This window comes from Tasmannia lanceolata, unplaced genomic scaffold (assembly GCF_043159265.1).
Source record: "Tasmannia lanceolata isolate RefF3 unplaced genomic scaffold, GAP_Taslan_0.1 ptg000008l, whole genome shotgun sequence".
NCBI classification, from domain to species: Eukaryota; Viridiplantae; Streptophyta; class Magnoliopsida; order Canellales; family Winteraceae; genus Tasmannia; species Tasmannia lanceolata.
This window is the reverse complement of record NW_027518685.1, coordinates 15,275,894-15,300,238: the sequence shown is the minus strand read 5'-3', so window position 1 is coordinate 15,300,238 and position 24,345 is coordinate 15,275,894. Positions and strand designations below refer to the sequence as shown.

The following is a 24,345-nucleotide window of genomic DNA, read 5'->3' as shown; positions in this document are numbered from 1 at the left end:
TTGTTAGATCAGAAAATATTACAGACTATCTAAAATGGTATCTAGTAGATAGGGTCTCACCTCAGATTTCTCTATCTTCCCCTGCTCAATCATATAGTACTTATTCGCTTCATTTCCTTTCGACTTCCACTTCAGAATACGTGGACAGGCATCTGGATTTTTAGGTATCCACAACTTCGTGTGCTCGAAAAGCCACACCTGCACACACAAGACAGACTTTGTTAATATTTTATTAATAGGAAGATAAATAAAAAGGCAAACTATTGCAGAGGCCATGATACCTGCAATGTGAGGGAGCAACCTCCAAGATATTTTCCCCCTGCGACGGATGCGTTTAAATACTCGAGTAACCAATTGTATACTGCTTCCCCCCAGTTATAGTCGCACATCTTCTCTAAATCATTGATATAGGGCCAAAACAGCTGGTCGGCCCGATGTGCAGCCTGAGTGAATAACACAGTAGCGAATAGGTGTAGCATGACATATTTCACACAAGTCTCTATGGAGGGTTGGTCCTCTAGACCAACTAAGGCCTTGATTTGCACAGAAAGGTCAGATGCCAGAACAGATCCTCTACGAAATGGCCACCCAGGCAGTAAAGGAGTGGGTTTACTCTTGTCCGTCCACGGAACCCTCGCCAAATTAATTTTTTTCCCTCTAAGGGGAAGGCCTAAAGCCAATGCAACATCTCTAGCCCTAAATGGAACTGCGATACCTCCTAGCATGAATGTCTTCGTCGCCGGATCCCACTTACTGTGTAGTGCTCTAATTAGAGGCTTATGCATGACAGCCTCTTCTAGTGGATTCTGTTCTAGGCGGATGAAGTCCTTGAAAGGGGTCTTGCCTATAGCATCATAGTGGGACTGCCGGAACTGTGTACTCCGCATCTCCTTAATAAAGCACGATGGAGAACATCGTGCAGGGACATATGGATCCTGTAAAACAACATACATAATCAGAGCTTCAACTTTTATCAAGTAACTTAGATTAAAACTGTAAAAATCAAATACACTTACATGTTTCGCCTTCACTTCACTCTTCTGACCTTTCACGTTGCTTTTCATCTTCTGACCTTTCACTTCAACTTTCTTCTTCTCGCCTCTATTTTTCATTTTTGCCTTCCCACCCTTCAATTTTATTTTCCCCTTACCACCTTTCATTTTAATCTCCTCATTCTTTAAACCCATTCCGGGCTTTCTATTACACTTTCGACTCCGGCTCTCATTTGCCTATTAACACAATTAGAGAATAAAAGAGCATTCTATTGAGTAACAATCTAAAACGAGAACAAAAAGGACTACACTTACACGCGTCTTCATTGTAGACTTTGCCTTCTCCCAATCCAACTATATAACTGTCACAAAAAAGAACATAATTAATTGTAATGTAAGTTCATGTTTCTTAAAATGGGGTTCGCAACTCAAATATGTGATTCTCAAGTGTACAAACCATACCAAAAATTACTATATGAACAATGATTTAAAAGAGGATTGGCAACAATCTGAAAATGGGTATTATAAACTCCCTGAGGGGGTTTTCAACGCTAGAGAAGGGAGATTATCAACCTCAATAGAGAGTTTTAACACTGGAGTAGGGGATTATCAACCTCAACAGGGGGTTCTCAACACAGGAAATGGGGATTATCAACCTCCCTTGAGGGGGTTTTCAACACTGGAGAAGGGGGATTATCAACCTCAGGAGGGGGTTCTCAACACTGGACAATGAGGATTATCAACCTCAACAGGGGGTTCTCAACAGAAGAGAAGGGGGATTATCAACCACAGGGGGTTCTCAACACACGAGAATGGGGATTATCAACCTCAACAGGGGGTTCCCAACACTGGCAATAGGGATTATCAACCTCCCTTCAGGGGTTTTCAACACTGGAGATGAGGGATTATCAACCTCAATAGGGGGTTTTTAATAGTGGAGAAGGGGGATTATCAATGTACCTAGAAAGGATTCTCAACACTGAAAGTGGGGGATTATCAGCCTGCAAAGGGGTTCCCAACACTGCAAATGGGACATTATGAACTACCTAGAGGGGGTTCTCAACACTGGCAATGGGGGATTATCAACATCCTAGAGAGGGTTACTGACACTGGAAATGAGGGGATTATCAATCTACCTGGAGGGGGTCCTCAACACTTAAATTGAGGGATTATGAACCTCAAAAGGGGGTCCCAACACTGGAAAAGGGGGGTACCAACACTGGAAATGGGTTCTCAACACTGAAAAAGGGATATTATGAATCTCAAAAGGGGATTCTCAACACCGAGAATGAGAGATTATCAAAAGGGGGTTCTCCACAGTCAAAATCAAACAAAATAGGGAACAAAAAAAAAAATTAAACCCTAAACATGTAAAGACTTCCAAATACTGATAATGTTACACCACAAAGCACAAAGGTAACTTAATAGAACGAAAAAAAAATGTAAAAAAATATGAAATACGACACCCTAACATACCTGCACGATGGGGATGGGGGAAAAATGAAGCCCACGCCTGAAAAAATGGATTTCTCGTCAGAAAAATGAAGCCCTCGCCGGAAAAATGAAGCCCTCGCCGGAGAAAAATCAACCCCTCGCCGGAATAAACTTGATAACGGAGGAGAGAGGTTCGGAATAATGCAGGAAACCGCACCACTCCAGAGAAAAATGAGAGATCTTCACGCCGGTCACACCTCACGCCGGAGAAGATGGGTTTCAGGTGAAGTAAAAAAAAAAAAACCCTCTCTACAGTTAAAAACGAAGAGACAAAAAGCCTCTCTACAGTTAAAAAAAAACCCTCTGTACAATGGGTTTTTCGTTCTTAAGGGTATTTACGTAAAAGGGCATGTCAGAAAACGTATTTCGACCTCCGTTCACCAACTTTCAAAAGGGTGTCACCCATTCACTATTTTCCTATTTTTCTGTCACCAGTTGACAATTTTTCCTAAAAAAAATACAAATATATAAGAGGGGCTGTCCAAGGATTAAAAAAAAAAAAGGCGAATAAATCACTTCGATTCTATATAGTCAATTCTGATACCCTTGGCGCTACCAAGGCACTGACGTGGTCGACAGGAAGCCCATAACAAGGGTGCCATCAAACATCATGTCATCTGACAAGAATGATCTAACAGTCAACAACACTATTTCTACACGTCACAATCCCACTCCAATGTCTCCAGTAAGACCTGTTTCCCTACTTGCAAAGACTACCCATTTGGTTAGAGGATCATCTAAGGATCTGTTCACTTGTTTTCCCGGGAAAGGAAAAGAATAGGTTTTCTGATATTCTGACGTGGCATTAGGAAAAGAAATCCAAGGAAACTGCATAGGAAAAGGTTTCCTGCGCCTGTTCACGTGCACAGGAACTGCGCAGGAAAAGGTTTCCCGAGAAACTGCTTGCCCACTTTTTTTCACTAGCTTTCCCAGGAAGGCAAATCCGACCAAAATAGTGGGATTTGGTTTCCCACACTTGTGAGAAAAGAGACATTTTCACATCACTTTTGGCAATTTCCATGTCATTATTTGACATTTTCCACCTAGACTTGTTACTTTCTCAGGAAAGCAAGTGAACACCAAAATTCTATCTTGTCAAGGAAAAAAGAGGCTGTTTTCCAAGGATTTGCTTTCCCGGGAACGCAAGTGAAAAGAACTAATGGCAACCATGAATTTTTTTTCATAATAAATCAGTCCAGTAATTATTATTTTTTCGAAAAGAAAGCTAGGGCTACTTCATAGGATGATCCAAACCGTCCAATTGCGAAGCCAAAATGCCCCAAAATTCATTTTCATATGATGATCCTAACCCTCTGATCTATTATAGAAACCTCTGTAGATCAAATGGTTAGGAAATGAATTTTGGGGCACAACCTATTTACGTTGTGGCCTAACAACTGAACGGTTTGGATCATCCTATGAAGTGGACTGTACAATAATTTTCGAAAAATATTGCACTATACAGCCACACACTACATAAAAGACTAATTTTTCTCTGATAACCCATTTTCGACAGTAATTAATAAATTTTATCCCCCATTGCCTATAAATAAGAGGAGCTAGAGATAAGGGTCATGCATGGATTCAGCAATGCTCTCTAGGCCTGACCTGTAAGTTGGATGGAGAAGAGATACCCCCAGTTCCTTCTTCAAAAGGGCATTGGATACTTGCTTCTCACCTCTATTACTATTCTTCTGGATGGTCAAATCTTCTGTACTGGGAGAATGGCTACCGTCCATCTTCCCGGGCCATCTTTTCTCAATCAAGTCTCGTGCAAATGCAAACACTTCTGCTCGGGGGGCTGGGTCATCGTCCACAACATTATATATTTTTCTGAAATAAACAGCACAGTAACATTCAGGAGAGACAATGTCTAGACTTGGAAGGGCTCTGCCAAATTTCACAGTGACTTGGATCCCAATCAATTTTACCAAGACGGAACTGAAATAGAATAAGGAGCTTGAACATCTGATGTATTAGAAAGTACTAAGAGGTGTGAGTTTGGATGGGCATGGTGAATTTCGATTAGACAATTGGATTTGACCCAAACCCGCCGATTACATGGTAAGAGATCGACATTAAAACCAGCCCAACTCACCCCAACAATTGAAATAGTTAGGAAGGTTACTAAGCCTACCTGGATAATGTCATGTCAATACTGGCCTTGAGTGCTCGACATATGTCAGCAACATGTACTCGTGCCGTGTAATGCCTAGATCCCCTCATCCTCGGATCTTGTGACAAAGACTCCTTTTTAATTATGGTATCCAAAGCACTGCAAAAGAATCATTATCACCCATTTGGTAGGTCCAAAAACATGAAAAACCAGAAACAAGTAAGTCATATTTAAAATTTGGAAATGGTTTCTGCGCTCAAGTATTTTGATAACCACGCGCTCCACTTGTTTGTCGTGTAGAATTTAAAGGGATGTCGGAGGATATTACGGTTCTCAAAAAGCTCTTAAAAGCCTTTAAATACTACACGACGAACAAGTGGAGCGCGTGTTTATCAAAACACTGGAGAGCAGAAATCATTTCCCTTAAAATTTCATAGTAAGTTTAACAGATCTTGTGATGTGACCCAAACCATGTTCAGAAGTATCTTAAAAAATAAGCTTTAGGCGCACTTATAAGTTTTAAAACAAGGTTGCTTAGTTTATAGTTGAAGCTGAGTGCCTACCTATGTTCTGAGAAGTGGATCATTTAAGATCTGTTTTTTTCTTTTTCTTTTTGAAAATTAATAAAGTACTTAAAATATGACAAAAAAAATTCACTGACAAATCAACGATATTCTACCATTCTGCCCTTGAAGAAAAAAAATGATATTCTACCATTCTATGTCAAAGCTTAGTTGCAATGGCATTTAAGGAACTAATAAAGCACCCACATCAATTAGACATTAAAGAAGTTGTGTGTGAATTCTATTCCATCTCCACAATCCCTTAAACAATGCAAAGTTCTTACAAATATAACATTATTGTGTAGTATTTTATATACTTAGATCATGTTAAGCTCAACTTGAGGTTGGGTAGAGACTTCTCCAAGACAATAATAACTCAGCCACTTGGATTTTCCACCTTGTTCAGTCAAACTCAGTGGCTTGGACCTTGGTTCGATTTTGTTTTTAAAGAAAGAGAAGATTACAATATTAAGTGGTGTTTGAGAAGCATGATTTGATAAACATGAGGTTCTAATATAATTAAAGGAAAATTGGGCCCCCCTGTACACATGAATCATATAAAGATAAAAGACACCCATATGTAGACACTAAATCCAACACATATGCAGTAATAAAATACTCCACTTTGTGTGAAATATATCCATTGTTAAACATTGTTGCAGCCTTTTGTCATTTCAGATGCATGTTTGCATGCACGGCCACGAACACTGTGCAACTCTTTAGTTGTAACCCGCTTTATCCATTAGATAATTGTTTTTTTTTTTTTTGAAATGGCAAATTAGATAATTGTTATTGCTAATTAGATAATTGTTATTGCTAATTATTTAATTATTTGATGCTTGTGGTGATGCATGTTGAGAAGTTATGACTCTTTGTGATAATATGTAACTAACTGATGAATGTTGACAACCAGGTTTACTACTCGTAAAATATTTTGAGCCCTATCTCAATTACCATGAGAGAAGTTGGCCTCATAGGTGAACTCACGTTCCTTCACTATATTAGGAGGATGATGTTTAATGCTTGCTACTTAGCAAGGCTACCTATAGACATGGGTCCATGAGAGAATTAAGCTTGCTAAGGCATTTTGGGAAAGTAGCTAGACTGAAGCCCAATAACGTATATGCTCGGGAAAGGTCACATGCATTTACCCTATGACTTTTAAGAGCTACTTATTAATCGACCTCCTTGATTATTACAAGATGGTCATTACATTCAAGTGTAGCAGTTATATACCCGACCATATTTTATTGAGTGTTTGAACAAATTGTTAGCAAACTATTTTCTAAATGTTCATAGAATTAAAAATATTTATGTTGTGAAATAAGTTTCTAAGTATCAGTTAACTCGTGGATAAGTGCGAAGTGAGGTGAACATAGGCTCTAGGTTACAATCGTGGTTTCAAATTTCAGTCGAAACATCTCATTTTGGCCGAAATATTTCGGTTCCTATCGAAACGAATCCAGTTGGATTCGGAAAAATACCAGATTTCTCCCGAAATTTTGGGATTTTGTTAATGTTTGCTATTGGAGATAATGTGTTGTTGTGCTAGTTAGATCAGATGGAGATTTAGTATGGTGTACTCAAAGGAAGTGATTTGGTCCCAGGGGTCTCACGCGGTCACGCGCCAATTCTTAGTAACGATCACGGTCAATGGGATATAAGGTAATTTAAGTGGGTTTGGGATTGGATCTAGCATGGTGTGAGAGGGGCAATAAATAAATATAGTAGGTTGCAGGGTTGATGTGGACAACCCCCACATCTAGGACCAATAAAATGTAGCTAAAAGACTAAAATTAAATTAAATAAAACTGCTCCTAAGGCTTCTAGATCACAGGAGAGAGAGAGAGAGAGAGAGAGAGAGAGAGAGAGAGAGAACAACATTGACAACACAATCGACATCAATAGAAGAAAATCACAAGATGAGTAGAATTCTCAGTCAATAAGCATAAAGGAGATAAAGACGTCAGTGTGCACAAATTTGCAAGATGTCAATAAACTAAATGGAAAAATACTAATTTTAAGGTGAACAAATAATACACTTATCTGCCAAAACTCCAGGAGACTTTTGTAAAACTGACAATCATTTTCTAGATCATAGAAAGGTTCATTTCAAATCAATACTGGATAAGTATGAACGAGTGTGCAATAAAGGGTACATACCTTCTTCCAGGACCGTATATACCCCCAAGACGAAAAACATGTGCTGGTACCCCTAGATCATGACCCAGATCTAACCATCCTTTTTCGGCAGCCAACCTTGCTTTCGCAGACTTGGTCGCAGCATTAATGGGATAACTGCATATGATAATTCGTTCATAAATGAATGTTAAACTAACATTTCCCACTAGAATAACATGTCCATAGTGCTTGATCTGCACAAGCTGCTTACTCCTCATTAACCCAAGCACCGCCACAATCCCCATAGACACCTGCAACTCGTAAGATATACTCAACATTATACATGCACAGATACATTTATATACATTCACACACACACACACACACACACACAAACATATGTATATAACAGAGGCTTAACACAATCAAGAACCATTCACTATTACATAATGGTTAACAACATATTCCAAAGAAAGAAGTATTTAACAACATGTTTCAAAGAAATGGGGAGAGGGGATCCCATGCTTCATAGTCTTGATATTGGGAATAAAATATGCAATGGGGAGAGGGGATCCCCCAGTCCAACAGTTTACATTTACATTTTCTTCCATGTTTTCTTATAAAACGTACTAAATCAAGGCTTTCTTAAGGAACATTTTACATTATTTTCCTATTTTTTCCCATATCTTTGTGATTTTCAACTCCCATAAGAAAAAAAAGAGGTGGTTTCAACCAGTACAACTTAATTACATCAAGATCGTAACAGTTCAAGGTGAGTCACAGTTCAAAACTAAGAGGCATAGTAAGGGAGTAAGGGAGTACTCAAATTGAATATAACCTTTATAACCTTTACTAATCTAATAAGAAATATACTGAACACTAAACCAAATGAAGCTTTACTATGCCTTAAAGCCCCCCCGAGGGCCCGAAGCTCTGATTCCACCACCGGTATCCTACAGAATTAAATTTCTGCTTTGTAGCCAAAACTTAAGCCTATAGGACTTGATACCGTATGGAGCCACCGTCACAAGGTATAGCGCACCAATAGGACATAATCCTACCTTCGCTATTTTACTTAATTTGTGTCTCTTTTATCAAATATTGGTGACTAAATGTAGAACGGTGTGTTAACCCATTTCATTGGCTCAAATGTAATCATTACATCAACCTCTCAAGCTAGCATCTATTATTTATCACAGAATAATAAAAAAATCAAAGCAGCTAGCATTGGGATAATAAATCACACATCATGCATAGTATCTTATGCTCTACTTAGCTATATAATTTCAGCTAGTTTCATTCCCAGATTCAAGGAACCTTCTTATTCGTTATTCCAATGGAGCTTAATGATCATAAAGGTGACCAACACAAACAAAATCTACATAAAACTGAGATTCAGGCATGCATTAATCATATCTTACAAACAGGCATACTTGTTGATGACAAATAACACAGCCATTGAAGATTTCCATTGCTTAGTTTATTCCGTAAGATGTCCTGATGTAGGCAAAGCACCTGCATAACAGATCACAAATAAATTGTACAAGATAATGTGTTAAAGATCTCGCGAATTTTTTATAGATTGAAAGATGAAAGAATTTTCAGTTAGCTTACAGGATCGCCGAGGTCCACAATAGGAGGGATAGAAATCAGGAGATGACTGGCATCTTGTAAAGCGTTTAGGCTTCTGAGTCTGAAAAGCAAAAATATAACACCCACATATAGTTAAGCCAAGCTGGAGTTTAGAATAAAAATCCAAGTCATTAGTTCAACTTTCTTACTTCTGCGCATGGTCTGAAAACAAAGTCAAGCAAAATCTAAGTCATTGTGTTTGACTTCTAAGATCACCTGCGTCAGTCTTAGAAAAGAACTGATCCAACCTCAATCGAAACTCAATTTGATTAAAAAAGGTGACATACTACACCATAATGTTAATTTTGTGAGATATGCCACTACAGGTGATGCAGAACCAAAGGGAGAAGGGAACTAGAAGGAGATCTCGGATCTTCTTAAAATTAGGGTTTGCCATAGAACTGATGGATTCAAATGATATGAAAAAATTGGGTTTGGTGGTTTTTGTAGGACATAACTGACTGAGGCTCTCTCTAAAAGAAAGATTGACACATGTAACTTTTGCCACATTACAACACATAATTACAAGGTTGCATAGAAACAATAAAATTAAAATACAAAAGATAAAATAAAAAATGTCACTTTGAATCGGCAATTCTTCTCTTGGCTGCCTTCTTGTTGTGGATGGTCCCCCCTCAAACTCCCCCACTTGAATGAACTCGACCCCGTTAAGTGGAGAAATCTGATCCAACTTTCGCATATCGGTGAACAATGGTTCATCTGTTGCTTAGAGATACTTCAGTCTTGCATCGCTGTTCCATTTTAGCTCAAGTAAAATCCCAACTAGAAGAGCATCTCAAAAATCTAAATAGGTTCTCGATGGAATCACACTATTAAGCTAGAAAAGAGTCACACTTCTCGAGAAACCATAGCTCAGAGTTATGCTGACACATGTCATTCGCTTCTCTGTCTCCTACTATAAGACCTCCATTCCTCCAATGAACCTAGCACGTACTTGTGCTGATATGATGTCGAATAGTGAATGGCAGAAGGCAATGGATGATTAGATGAGTGTGCAACACCAATATCAAACCTAGGAATTCACTGAATTAGTTGCAGGAAAAGGTGAAATTGATATTTTTAGGTTTATATAGTGAAGTACCTGATGGTACCATTGTGCGGTTTAAGGCAAAGTTGGCCGCAGAAGGATACACCCAAGCGTTTAGTATTGACTACTCCGAACCTTTGCACTTGTTGCAAAATTAACTATGTCAGGGTAATTATCTTCATTTCAGCTAATCCTAATTGGTTGTAGCGGCAACTGGATGTTAAGAATGCCTTCCTCCATGGCGATCTACATGAGGAAATCTATATGGAGCAGCCTCTTGGGTATGTTGCTCAAGGTGATGGAGATTGTATATCGACTGATTATGAATAAATCCTTGGTTCGTGATTGACTTATATATCTGATTGATTAATAATAATATGTCCAACCTTGTTGAAAATTAGATTAACCTAATGTGATAATTGGGCTAGGAAGGAAAAATCTTAGGTCCATTCCAGTGTTAATCAGAGCCACATCTCCTTAGGGTCTCTTATGGTATAAATGTTACAGAAAGGCATATTTTAATATGTAAAGCCAAATTGCGCTTACAGAATAGAGCATATTATCTTCCCTACCATACACACAAAATATCATTAGCAACATCGAATCAAACTCCGCTACATCAAGTTGGTGACATGGAGAATTGTTTAAAGTCTACATTTTGTGGCGAGGCTGATTCATGAAACAAACATGGTAGAGTCCCCAACCAGGTCTAGAATCGAATCAAAGTTTCCAAACATTGATATGTGAATAGATAAAAACAAAAATGCTAACAAAAAAATCAAATCAATAAAGACATAAGCTTACTCTAGGTCACTTGCGCTGAAAAGGAACGCCTCAAATCCCATCTTCTCAAGATTCTCCTTCTTAATCACACTGGTGCAAGTCCCTGAGACTTTCCTGAAATTCAAGGTACAAAATGTTAAACTACTGTAAGAATATTTGTCCCATTTCTGAAAAGATTTTAGAAAGCAGTGAAAATAGTAAAAGAATTACATAAAGAAAGAGAACAAACACTGTTCTTACAATTCAATTCAATGCAAATCGAAATCCTAAATTTCAGTTCTAAGAATCGTTTGTTCGACCAATAAAAACGAATCATAAATAAAACCTATCCAAAAATCTCTAGAAAAATCCAAAGATTAATGAAAAACAGGGCAGAAGGACAGATAGAAGAGTAAAAAATTACCAGCAGTCATTCTTCAACTGATTCGCGAAGTACTGTCCGACGAATCCAATCCCGAATATGAAAATGTGAGGTAGGGTTTCCGATCTCTGGATCTTGCTTTCTAACTGAAGGCTGTAGAAGGGATTTGATTTTTTGCATTTCCGAAAAGTTGAAGTTTGAGGCAAGGTTCCAACGGAGAGGAGATGTAATGGTCCCGAAATGTGACAGATTTCCATTTTTGGGAATGTCCGAAACGTGAAATATGTAATACCAGAAAGATGAGAGAGGGGGTGTCCTGAGGGAATGGTCAACCGACCTTAAGATTCTGATATTGGAACTACCGTGTTTTAATAATTGCACAAACTCAGCTTGTCTTTTCTTTTAAAGTGGCTTTTACAGCTGTTTGTGTGCACTTATTAGAATGAGCAATGATAGATTGATAGATACAAGGAAGCCCTTGCATAAATAAAGAGCCTCAAAAGGGCTTCTCATTGGAACCACGTCATTCTCAGTTACATTTTATGGCATGGATCCGATCAATAGCCCTTTTTTTTGGCTCTTTATGCTAAGGGCTCCCTTGTATCTATCATTCCTCAAAATATAGGGATTTGCTAGGGACCTTATCGGAAGGCATTTCGGCGGAATGGCTGTTGCAAGAGAGTGCAGCCACATCAGATGAATCAAATGAATAAGACAAAGTCTGTTGAAAAGTGAGCCTATGTGGCTGCACTCTCGTCCAACAGTCGTTCCGCGAAATGCCTTCTGCGATGGTCCTTAGCAAATCTCTTTTAAGTATAATATGCATGTAAATTTCTGTATAGCTACTAAATAGCTCATATAAGTGAATTTCTTTATCAATACTATCTCCTATATATAATAGGAAAAATGGGTGGCTAGAGGTTATTTAATAAGTTTAAAACTTCTTTTAATTATTAAATATGTCTAAATTTTTATAACTATTATATATCCTATAGATGTAAGTTTCACTGTATCATTTAAATATTTGGGATTTGCTAGCGTCCACCGCAGAAGGCATTTCATGGATGGTCCGTTGCCTCTGACAGCAGCCACCTTGTTAATGAAGAGAGAATCTGCTGAAAAGTGAGCCTATGTGACTGCTGTCAGATGCAACAGACCATCAGCGAAATGCCTTTTGCGATGGACCCTGGCAAATCCCTGAGTATTTTATAAATGTCAATGGGGCACCATTGAGGTTACACTTTTGCAAGGACTAGCGCCCTTCAGTTTAGCATTCTTATCATCATCATCGTCATTATTATTGTTGTTATTGTTATTGTTGTTGTTATTATTATTATTGTTGTTATTATTATTATTATTATTATTAGCCAATTTCACGGAAAGCCATTTCCTACTGGCATTTGATGTTAAGATTTTCAAATCATAGAAAGTACACTAACCTTAGGGCCTGTTTGGATACCTCATACTTTGTATTTGTATTTGGAATTGAGTTTTGACCGCAAAATGAATAGATCCGGCAGCACATGTTGAGAGAGAGAGAAGGGGGGGGTACTTCCTAGTGGAGGGGAGAGGTTGAGAAGCAAAGAGGGTGAAGGAAACTGCCAGATCTATGGATTTTCCATTAGTTATTTTCACAGCATATTTGGAAATCTGATTTTTTTCACTATCAATTGCTGATTTGTAAATCCAAGGATTTGATCCGGATCCAAATCACAAAGCAAAAAGGGCTGCAAATGTGAGAAATCCAAATCAAAATCTTATTGGCATCCAAACGGGCCCTAACCTTACTTCATTGGGAGCTCAAAAAGTAAGCTTTGTTACCATGAAAATGGTCTGTTTCCATGATGTGTTTTTTCCAATTTTATGGTAGATCTGCATGCTACAGGGTGCTGATTGATTGACTTTGTAATTACTTACTTGAGTAGTGTGGGACAGAGATGGTTGCAACATTGTGGATAACTGAGATCTCTAGCCCTTTCTTGCACAAGAGAGAGCTTCTCAAAGAACTTGGTTACAGGGACACTGAACTTAATTTGGCAGCTGATGTAAGTTTGAATTAGATCATGATTCAAGAACAGAAGTATGAGACTTCTCTGAATTGCCACAAACTAATCTATTTCTCCCCCAGTGTTAGATCATGACTTGGCATTACTTATTTTGGCTTTTTACAGATATCATCTTCACACTGGCAAGGATGGTCTGTGGACCATATCTTATGTAATATTGCAAGATGAAACGGTTCCAGTACTAGACACTTTCCAGAAAAATGTTGAATTGGTTTCCTTGACTGAGTATGTATTGGTGTGGCTTTTTCAGGCAATGGCAATGGGTTGCAGTTTGGTTCTATAAGATCGCTAGAATGGTGAAATACAAACTAGCTAAGAGGACACCCAGCAAAAGTAGCCTAAGCCTACCACCAAAATATATTTGAACTGCTATCAAAACCAGGGTCTTCGTCTAGTAGTTAGCCTACACATTGTAAAGATTAGTAGAAAATTGAGATTAGGATGGATATCAGGCCTGTTTAATTCATCTGATTTGATGATTAGTTCTGTTATTACTTCTTTCATATCCAACATAAGGTAGACGGAAAAGCTTTCACCCTCTGTCGGGGCCATGAGAGACTCAACTTCAACTTCTCTGTTAGTCATTTTACTATTACACCCATTTTACATAGAAAGACAGTATGTTACAGTGAAAACTGTGGTTGTGTACTTAAAGGACGTTTGTTATCCACAATTTGTCCCTTCCCAAATTTGATTTTAGTTTGAGTTGTTCATCCAGTACTTGTGTCCGCGGCGCACTGTCAGTGGCCCCAACTTGATCCGAAGATCCAATCCCTTGATCTACAAGGCCTTGTTTAGGGTTTCGCCAGGTGGACCTAGACCCTTGATTTTTGTAGGCCTCAATCTTGGAGATCAGATCTGCATATGCCTAATGTGACTAAGACCATGAGGTCCACCACATTCCCTTAAATAGCAAGAGAATCATCCATAAATGGAGAAATTAGTATGATCACAAGTAGACATAAGCTCAAGTTTAAGGATATTTGTAGAACACATAATATTTCAACAATAAAAAGTACACGACCCGTATCATTTTATCTGAGAGAAACAGCGATTTGAGGGAAATGCAGAATAATTATATGATCTTCATGGAGGCAAACAGGTAAGCAGGCCAAAAAGATGAATATGCTTCATTCAAGTGACCATACTGCACTTCTGTGGCCTCCCAGGTCGAGTACTCCGGCTGGTGATAAGGTCCTGCACTGCCCCAGCATCCATGGCTCCAGAACAGAACAGTGTGTCCTAATCCTTCCCGAAATCAGCATTATAATGAGCCGTCGACTCCAGTTTTTTGGCTTCGTTCAGTTTTCGAACAGCCTGAGACAAATGGAGGAAAGATTAGAATACTCCAATAACAGAATTCTTTCAAAAAGACATCGAAATTGTCCATCCTAGGGTTCCAATATCCTCCAATCCATGCAGAAAAAACTGTTCTCGAGGACCGGGATTCAGAATCTACCATGGAAACATTTCCTTGGCCAAAGTCCATCAGTTTAAAGTAGTAATGCAGAGTAAGATCTAAAAAATTATGAAATGATTGTTTATATGCAAGCAACTATAATACACCATGAGAGCACCCCAAATTATGCAACACCATACATGAGGCACCAGTCTGATGGAGTCATCCATGCGGTGCGTCCATCATATGGTTGGTGCATTTGCACCATGGCCAATCCAGAGAGCAATCTGAAAAGTATGAAATCGTTGTATCCATACAAAGAGACCAGTCACAATACCCCTTGAGAGCACCCCAAATTAAGCAACACCATACATGAGGCAGCAGTCAGATGAACTGGAATCATCCACCATGGCCAAACCAGATTAAGGCACACAAAGGATGATCGGATTTGATCACCGAACAGCACAATGCGGGATTTTCTTGTGGGAACCATTTGTTTACCACTTAATGCAGTAGGGATGGCTCGCCCAAAACACCATTAAAGACTCAGAATACCCAATGACCATGATCTACAGTGCAGAATAATGTCCCCAGATCTGGATACAAATTATTTCAAGTAAAAAATGATCGACCGCCAGACAGTAGAAATGTTAAACACCCACCTCTTGGAGAAAAGTATGAAGGCAGAGTAGAAGGCGAACATGGGTGATGAGCTATATTTAAGACTGGAAGCCCCTAGGAATTGAGATTTTCAAGGTAAAGCTGCACTTAAGTAGAAGATTCATGGAACTTCATGGAAGACAATAGGAATCCAGACAGTTTCCTCCAACAGGACTGAACTGGGATTAGAGCAAAGTGTCATTCCATATTGTGGAAACGCTAAAATGTACAAGCAACAACACAAAGTTTGTTAAAAACCAAAAACCTGTTTCATTTTGAGAAGGGCAGAAGTCGATAATTATAGATTAGATTGATGAATGCACTCCTATCTGATTACCTCAAGTTTGTTTTAGGTGAAATTATATGGTGTTCGCGCGTTGCTGCACGTAATGGGGGTACCAAATGGTGCCACTCTTCATATTTGATTCGACGACAACCTCTGAAAAATGTCGAATGACGTTGGCTACAAGACCAAGGGCGGCACCCTGATTACGGGCAGAAACACATGGACACCAAAGAAAAACTCTTGTTTTAGATTCATAGCATCAGATTTCTTAGTTTGTATGTATGTGTATGCGCGAGTTTGTTCCTGTTTTTGGATTTTTAGTTGTTTCCGTGTCAGACACCTCGTATCTGCGTCCACACTCGACACTCGAATCAGTGTCCACAGATCAAGGCCTTATAGTGAAAAGTGATTATCTCCATCTATCATTTTTACGAAATGAAATTCATACCTTCATAAAGTCTTCATGGATGACATAATCTCGCTCTGCTCTGATTGCTGACATCCCAGCTTCAGTACAAACATTACGAAGATCAGCTCCATTAAATCCCTGTGAGCGTCACAAATAAAGTTTCAAGGCGAGGAATTGAGAAAGTATCATTCATAAGCTTCTCAACCAATGAAGGAATGCCTAACCTCTGCAAGTTTTACAACTGCTTCGTAGTCAATATCACCATGCTTTGCAATTCCAGCAGCATGAATTTTAAGAATTTCCATTCTTGATTGTTCATTTGGTAGAGGGATCTCTATCTTCCTGTCTAATCGCCCTGGACGGAGAAGTGCCGGGTCCAAAACATCAGGCCGGTTCGTTGCCATAATCATTTTAACCTTGCACCCATATCACAGAAGTCAGACGTAGGCATTTAACAACGTCAGTAAAAAGAAGAAAGAATTTAGTATTTGAATGCATGTATTTCTACATGCAACACACTTGAGCATCTTCATTTATCTACAATTTAGTATACTGGATTTATTGTTTTTTCAAACATCAATATCTATACTGTACAAAAACAAGAACACCTGTTCCTAGAACCATCATTTTCCCATTGGCCACCAGCTTCAGTCTAAAGTGATAAAATGGCACTTTTAAATGTAAGAAACAACATCAGACATCCTGAATTGCAAATATATATATATATATATATATATATATATATATATATATAGCAGAAGAGAAAAGGAGAGAATTATTTGAATTTCTCCCACATCACTTTTTTTGACTTTTTTTAACAAAGGCACCCATTCAGCCCACATATTTTCAATCCTACCTGCTCCTTTATGCTTTTTAACAAAGGCAGCCATTAAAGCCACATAATTTCAATCCTACCCCCCTCCTTTATGCTTTTTTAATTATGGAAACCTCTATAGATTGGAGGACTAGGATCAGCCTATGGAAATGATTTTACGGGCACAACCTATCGATGTTGTGTTCCATCACATGGATGGTTTGGATCGACCTATGATGTCGGCCAGTGCATCGCACGGGGTCTTTTACCGGTATATATATATATATATATATATATATATATAGAGAGAGAGAGAGAGAGAGAGAGAGAGGAAAATGATTGTGAGCTTGAAGCTCATATAGCTTATATGAGCTAGAGGGCCCAAACACATGTGGGCCCACATTGTTAGGATGATCCAAAGCATTCATTTGAAAGGCCTTTACATAGATATGGTGTGTATAAAAAATCAGCTCCATAGGATCATCCTAACCCATCCAAAAGTGGAGGGCAAAATGGACAGACACCGTTTGCCACAAATCTGCCCATTTTTGCCCTCCGCTTTTGGAGTGGTTAGGATGATCCAATGGAGCTGATTTTTGGTACACACCCTATCTATGATGGGGCCTTGCAAATGAATGGTTTGGATCACCACAAAAAATGTGGGACCCATGTGTTTGGGCCCTGAAGCTCATATAAGCTATATGAGCTTCAAGCTCATATAAGCTATATGAGCTTCAAGCTCACAATCATTTTCCTCGTATATATATATATATATATATATATATATATATATATATATATATATAACACAATTGCAAGAGGGGGAAGCTTACTAGAATGTCCCTATGCATGTAAAATTTGACATAAAACATCCCTAGCTAAACTCACAATAGAAAGTTTATACTATAAGTAATTAATAATTACAAGCTGAAGGAAATCTGTACTCTGCAAAAGAAAAGAAAAAAAATTTAGAACCCTCATTTTTCCTGTCCCCCGCCCAGTTTTAAGACTAAGGGCCTGTTTGTTTGAGATTGTGACAATTGATTGTGAGACCAAAACCAAATTATTGGACTCAAAATTACAATTAAATTTGAGTCCGACAATAGGTTTGGGGCTCACAATCGTTTGTCACAATCTCAAACGAACAGGGCCTAAAAGTGATGAAAATGTCAATTATGTACAATAAAAAACAACACCAGATACTTAAAACTTACAATAGAAAGCTACAAGTGGAACAAAAATAATAACTATTCCAAGGAAAGATTAACTAAAGCAACAAAAGTATCCCTAACTACAAGAACAAGTATGATTTGGACTAACATAGAATCCCTACTTCTTTGGGGCACTTGTGTAAAATATTCTTCCTCGTTGACATGGAATCAAGCTTCTTAAATGTTATTTCAAATTATTCCTAGGTTTTTATTGACTCTGCCAGTTTCCACTAATATAGGAAAGTCAAAAGGGTTTTTGATTGACTCGATCAGGTCCATTAACTTGAGCGAGTCAAAGAATTTTTTGACTGACTCGGTAGGACCAGAACCAAGTCAACTTGGGAAAGGCAATGGTTGACATAGGGAGTTTATAAACAGTGCATGGAATACTTATATAAGTCAATGATAAACTAACATATAATCAAATAAATTTAATAACTATAAACAATAAAATATATAACCCAAGATATTACCTCAACAAGAGAAATAAATTTACTTATTTATTTGATATAGTTATAATTTTCAAGACTAAAAGTCTGAAACCAAAATCATTTCAAATGATGCAAACCTTACACCTTATTAATGGTGAGCCTCTTGGCAATTTGACTAATTTACTATGAAGCTGATAAAAGTGCAAACCATAGTAGGATGCAAGTAGTGGGAAATCCCGTGCAAGACGTGTGAGCATATTTGCACATGATTTGGCTAACCGGTATACGGCTGAGAAACATGGAACACTGAACAAACACAACAGCACGATTCTAAAACTAAGGCATTGAGTACCACATACGAGAAAAGGTCGCAAATGGAGTTGAACCAAGTAACATTGCAAAGGCATAATGATAGTAGAGGGTCGGGATATCCCTGCCACGCCTTACCTCTGAAGTATGACATTCTACAAATACTTAATTATAGTTATTTAACTTTCACTTCAAAGTTTATCTTAGAAGGCATACCTTTCCAAGCTGATCAAACCCATCCAGCTGATTGAGCAGTTCCATTAGTGTTCTTTGGATCTCCCGATCAGCACTTGTTCCCTCACTAAAACGGCGCCCACCAATGGCATCAATTTCGTCCATGAAAATGATGCATGGCTTGACAAGAATAACCACAAAAATTAGAGGAGCAATTGCTGAGAACCAAGAGATGAGAAAACTACTTTTTTTAATAGTAAGAGATGTGAAAATTGCTATGTTCACATGTAAAGTAACATGCTATTTTACCTTTCAAAAAAAAGTACCATGCTATTTTGCATGCATTGGCGTGTCAGGAAAAGGGTTTATCCAAGGAAGTGCAGAATATCCAATTATTTAACCAACAAACATTCATAATTTCTAAATGGCAATGCAAAACCACAGTAACTCTAAATACTTCTGACATGCATTGCATAACTAAAGGGATGCTGATCTGATCTTCAAGGATAGAACTAGTATTCAGTTGTTAGATGGAAATATCAGAAACTGAAAAGTAATCTAAGAATTGACTTCTTACTTGGTGATCACGAGCATATCCAAACATTTCCCGGATCAGGCGTGCACTTTCACCTATGTATTTATCAATTATAGCACTGGAGACAACCTACAATCAGAAAATGTGTTCATAAAGTTCAAATTGAAGAAATTTTGCCGATCAATTATTTTCCCAAAACTAAAAAAATAAAAACACCAACCTTAAGAAAATTGGCATCTATATTGCTGGCAATGGCCCTTGCTAATAGTGTCTTCCCTGTTCCAGGAGGACCATAGAGAAGAACACCCTGAAATCATTTATCATGCAAGAGAATGAAATACCGAATTGCTTTTGTAGGTGAACAGTGCTGCAGAAACAAACCAAATGTGATGAAAGTATCACCATTATGCGATGGTGTTACCTTGGGGGGTTTTATCCCTACTCTAATGAAGAGTTCAGGGTTCATGAGAGGTAGCTCAATAGATTCCCTGAGTTCCCGGATCTGATCAGACAACCCACCCACAGCAGAGTAGCTAACATTACCGGGATCTTCATGAAGCATATTATAAACAACTGGATCGACCTGGAAACCAATTATACAATGGACACCATCAACTCAAATGGCATCTCTTCTTAGATGAGTGTAGGGTAAAATTGGACTATAATTGAAGAACAAGTGATCCTAAAATTAGCATTTCAACTGATAATCCTCCCAAAATAAAAAACACCATTAATCAAGGGAGACAAGTACCTCACGTGGAAGAGCCCGCATGATTGTAAGAGTAGTCATGTCAAGAACCACTCTGGTTCCTGCTGTGAGTTTCTCCTTGTCTACTTTACTGCGGCAGCCAACAACATATCTGGGACCGCTACTAGCTTTGACTATCACTGGAATAACACAAAAGGATTGGTTCCCCAAACCTCATTAACAAGAGCCTCCCAGTAGAGGAAAAAAAAGGGAAAACTGCAACCCAACCTAACAGCTAACACTATTTATGCTTGATAAAAAAAAAATATCCAAACCCCCATATAACGGAAGAAAATCTGCATGCCAAAACAAAAGATTCACAACACCAAACTTTGACCATCGGCTCAATCTATTCAAACTCACCATGCACAATTCTGATGATATTCTTAACCATTAAATACTTCATTATGCAATATAACTGATTATTTATAGCTCCAACAATCAAACATGAAAACTGACTAGAGAATGATTCTTCAATAATATAGCACAAGGTCAGGACCCGAGGGTGAAACTCAGGAAAAATTTTGGGAATACGGATTGAGCTTTTACCATAAAATCGGGTCGGGTTCAAGTTAATACCAATTCATTTTTTTTACCAAAAGCTCAACCTGACGCAACCCAAGTTGCAACCGTCCCCTACAAACTTTAATTCCTAATACTATGCTCAACACTCTCTCACCCCTTTTTTCAAAGGGATTTGCTAGCGATCATCGCAGAAGGAATTTCGCAGATGGGCCGTTGCATGTGAGAACAGCCACCTCAGATGAATTAAATGAATAAGACAAAATCTGAGCCTCTTTGGCTGCTCTCACATGCAACAGTCAATCCGCAAAATGCATTCTGCGATGGTCCCTAGCAAATCCCTTTTTTCAAATTAATAAATAATTTGGAACAAAAAAATGTTTAAATAGATCAGATTACAAAGTTGAAAAAACATTTTACAGCTGAGAATATGAAAAAGAACATTTGGAAGTAGCGGGGCACTTACAGCGCTCATTATCAAGAGGCCGGAGAACTTCACCTATGATTTGTCCAACACTCTGAAGGGACTTCAAATCATCTTCAGTCTTGGCGAAGTCCTTTTTTGCTGCTCGTAAATTCTCCCTCACTGCATTTCCGTAATCCATATTAGTTACTTGAGCAAGTATAATTAGTAGAGTCAATATAAACGTAGATATTAAATAAATGAGAATTTTTGTTTCCACTTCATATGACAACTGATCAGACAAATAATGATGAAATATGGGTACATGCAATGTCGGCTAAAAATAGTGTCCAATTCGAGACAAAGTGAACATGTGCTGACTTAAACGAACACTAAAAGGCATGTGTCCAAAATTCAAACAAAGAATTGTCTGGACATAACTAGCAAACATCTCTACCAAGAGCAAACTAGGATAATTCAATCCTTGAATATGTGTTGGTTATAGAATTCTCAAAGATTATTAGATTGTAGATGTGTTTGTTATAGAATTGTGGATAGTTAGAGGGTTGAGGATCTCCGAGTCTTACGAGAGAGTGGTACAGATGTGTTTGTTATAGAATTCTCAAGGAGAGTTAGATTGTATGATTTATCTTTTGGCCTTGTTGCACGATGACGTAAGAAACAGAAACTAACTAAACACGTAGTTGGAGACTTTCTACCATCCATAACATTGTAAAAGACAAAGGGATGTGGATCTCTGAGTCTTACGAGAAAGTGGTGCGGGTGTGTTTGCTATAGAATAATCAACGATGAGGAGTTAGATTATATGATTAATCTTTTGGCTTTGTTACAAGATGTTTACGTCACCGGTGGAAGCTGATCATTACATTTTGGTGGCAAACTCCTAAGGCACCTTCAACGAGATCTTTTTTTCTAACTGGAAGTTTAAAGACAACTCAACAAGGAGTCGGGAACATTTTTTTATTAGGACCGTTCCGATACCCCCTAGGGAACAAAGGCTTTTGTTGAACAGCAGAAACCAACAAGATCAACACACTCGACAGACTTACAAGTAAAAGGGTGAGGTTAGCAAACAAGTGTTGAACATTGTGGAACACATATTCATTCATTGCAAGTTGGCTCGAAGAATATGGCGTGCAGTTCATAAATGATTTGAGATTTATTGGGTGCTCCCAGGTTCAATTGAGGAGCTTTTAGAGGGGCAGAGGGATGTTCACCTTGGCAATAAGGATCAAGCGATTTGGATTGTGAACCCCCCTTCCTCCTTTGCAATGTTATGAATCATTTGGAGAAAAAGAAATCAAAATAGCTTAAAAAACTGGCAGGCCTTAGTCGATGGGACTCTCCAAGCGAATAAGAATGTTCTAATTGAACGTTAGTGAGGAAGGATTTTAGGAGAAGTGAGACAAGATTTTTCATGAAATGGAAAGAGATTTAGAAGGTAGGGCAGCAAGAGAGTATATATAGTTCATAAAGTGGGTTCTCCACCTCCTCTTACAGTTCAAGCTGAACTTGTGAGGGTTGTTAGGGTTAAACAAAAACCCACCAACTCAAATCCTAAACTAAGTTTCATTCCATTAGTTTCAAAACCCTAAGCATGAAAACCCGGATCTCAACTTCCCGCCAGGTTCATTTATATATAAATTTCCTATCACAATCTCAACCCCAAAACATTCAACATCAACAACAAATTAAAAAGAGATACAAACCAATTTTTTAAATCAGACAGATAAATCGAATCATCTCAAAAAGAACAAAAACCTTAAATCCGATTTAGAAACTTTTACATTAGGGCATCGAAATTCTAGATCGGGAAAGAAGTAAATAAAAGAAAAGATGTTACTTTTGTACAGACCTGCTCTTACTCTGGAATCGAGCTCCTTGTGCTGGAGGAGTTTTTTCCTGTATTCACCAACCACGTTCCTTCGACGGGATGCATCTTCTCCGTCGTTCATTATCAGAGCGACGGAAGTTTATTTCTCCAGCCTCTGGTTTTTTCTTGGAGAGACTGTAAGGGGAGGGTTTGCCTTGAAGAAGAAGAAATGTGATAATGAATGTCACTATGTAATAATCTCTTTTGTTTCATGTTTATTTATAAGAATCGTTTGAAAAAATACATATGGCTTATTTTTACTCAAATGCCATCGAAATAATACTTACAAACTTATAAAAACAGGGAAAAATACAGATAACATTTTCAACTATAATCCTGACTTTTAAAAGTCACCGACGCCCGTGAGGTTTCAACTTGTATAAGGTAGACCTCTTAATTGATGGTTCATCCATAGATCGAAGGGTTAAGATGATCTTATGGAGCTGATTTTTTTGGCACACCCTATCTATGTCAGGGTCCATCAAATGAACACTTTGGATCATCCCGATAATGTGAGCCCACTATATTTTTGGCAGTGTTTGGATTCATGTATGGGGTTTTGAGGGGGTATGGGGTTTTCATTAGCATTGATAGTGTTTGAAAAGATGGGGGTCTACCTTATACAAAATTTAAACCGGGGGAGGGGGGGGGTGTAGTTGGTGACTTTTAAAAGTCAGAGTTACAGTTGAAAATGTTAGAAAGTTGAGGGGGTGTGACTGTATTTTTTCCCTATAAAAAATTAGAGGCGTATTTTCATAAAATAGTATAAAAAATCGGATATAGGACTGTCATGCGTGCTTTTGTTGGCTGTTTTGATCCAGTCGATAATAATTTTGGATTCTATGATAAGGTCCCAAATGTGTCGACTGATCTATGTAATGTGTCTAGATCATGCCCATTTACGTTCAGATTCGAATGGTCCATTGGACCGTCTGGTTCCATTGACACCCCTATTCCAATGCTTCAAAATATTCGTAGTACATAATTATCCTCATTGGTTGGGTTTCTCGTCCCCAAATAGAGAGCTATGGGTGATTGTTTTAAGTGGATTTGCACCACTTGATCACACTTGATTGTAGGGGGCTTTTGCCTAACCGTTAGATTTCTGATTGTGATTCTACGATTCAGATCTCTACAAGGTCATGCCTATTCACGAGTCTACAACCTAGATTGAACATGGGTGATTGCATGACCGTTAGATCATGCCCCGGTCAGGATTATATAATCCAGATTGTATCTACCTGTTGGTTCGCATTTGGTTGCGATCTTGCGATCCAGATCAGAAACGTTCATGATCCATATCAACTGATCACATTAACTCATCAGGATCAATTCCGGTCTTGTCAATGGCGCAGATTGCATCACGAAAAATAT

At 38.3% G+C, this 24,345-nt stretch overlaps 2 protein-coding genes across 6 annotated transcripts in view; both read right to left on the bottom strand.

The window, feature by feature from the left end:
* The window catches only part of LOC143884530 (NAD(P)-binding Rossmann-fold superfamily protein), a 51,334-nt gene extending 39,905 nt beyond the window's left edge, over positions 1-11,429 (bottom strand). The window contains exons 1-8 of one of the 4 annotated variants that reach the window (XM_077388152.1): positions 11,153-11,429; positions 10,771-10,863; positions 8,901-8,979; positions 8,708-8,801; positions 7,558-7,597; positions 7,329-7,463; positions 4,624-4,761; positions 4,095-4,319 (exon numbers count right to left, since the gene is read on the bottom strand). In XM_077388152.1, the coding sequence (XP_077244267.1) occupies positions 4,095-4,319; positions 4,624-4,761; positions 7,329-7,463; positions 7,558-7,597; positions 8,708-8,801; positions 8,901-8,979; positions 10,771-10,863; positions 11,153-11,367 (1,019 nt within the window). In that variant the 5' untranslated portion in view covers positions 11,368-11,429. Of the gene's footprint in view, positions 1-3,959; positions 4,320-4,623; positions 4,762-7,328; positions 7,464-7,557; positions 7,598-8,707; positions 8,802-8,900; positions 8,980-10,770; positions 10,864-11,152 lie in introns of those variants that run through there. The other 3 variants (XM_077388153.1, XM_077388154.1, XM_077388155.1) reach the window with 3 other exon arrangements.
* Positions 11,430-14,083: 2,654 nt separating this feature from the next.
* LOC143884528 (26S proteasome regulatory subunit S10B homolog B-like) lies at positions 14,084-23,171 on the bottom strand. Of its 2 annotated transcripts, XR_013252958.1 has the most exons (11): positions 22,954-23,171; positions 21,141-21,260; positions 20,156-20,292; positions 19,826-19,987; positions 19,625-19,711; positions 19,447-19,533; positions 18,912-19,049; positions 16,155-16,346; positions 15,970-16,068; positions 15,238-15,454; positions 14,084-14,493 (listed from the first exon to the last, which is right to left on the bottom strand). XR_013252958.1 is itself a non-coding variant. In XM_077388150.1 (10 exons), the coding sequence occupies exons 1-10, from the start codon at positions 23,051-23,053 to the stop codon at positions 14,419-14,421; spliced, it is 1,197 nt and encodes a 398-aa protein (XP_077244265.1). In that variant the 5' UTR covers positions 23,054-23,171; the 3' UTR covers positions 14,084-14,418. The 2 variants fall into 2 exon arrangements, 1 of the variants encoding a protein (XP_077244265.1); XM_077388150.1 differs by lacking the exon at positions 15,238-15,454.
* Between the last annotated feature and the right edge of the window lie 1,174 nt (positions 23,172-24,345).

Excerpts from the sequence above, each read along its gene's own strand:
- LOC143884528 (XM_077388150.1), bottom strand. The coding sequence starts at position 23,053 with ATGAACGACGGAGAAGATGCATCCCGTCGAAGGAACGTGGTTGGTGAA. Across the intron at positions 19,534-19,624 it reads TAGATGCCAATTTTCTTAAG|GTTGTCTCCAGTGCTATAAT; the intron begins GTTGGTGTTTTT and ends TTCTGATTGTAG. Across the intron at positions 16,069-16,154 it reads CAGTTGTAAAACTTGCAGAG|GGATTTAATGGAGCTGATCT; the intron begins GTTAGGCATTCC and ends TGACGCTCACAG.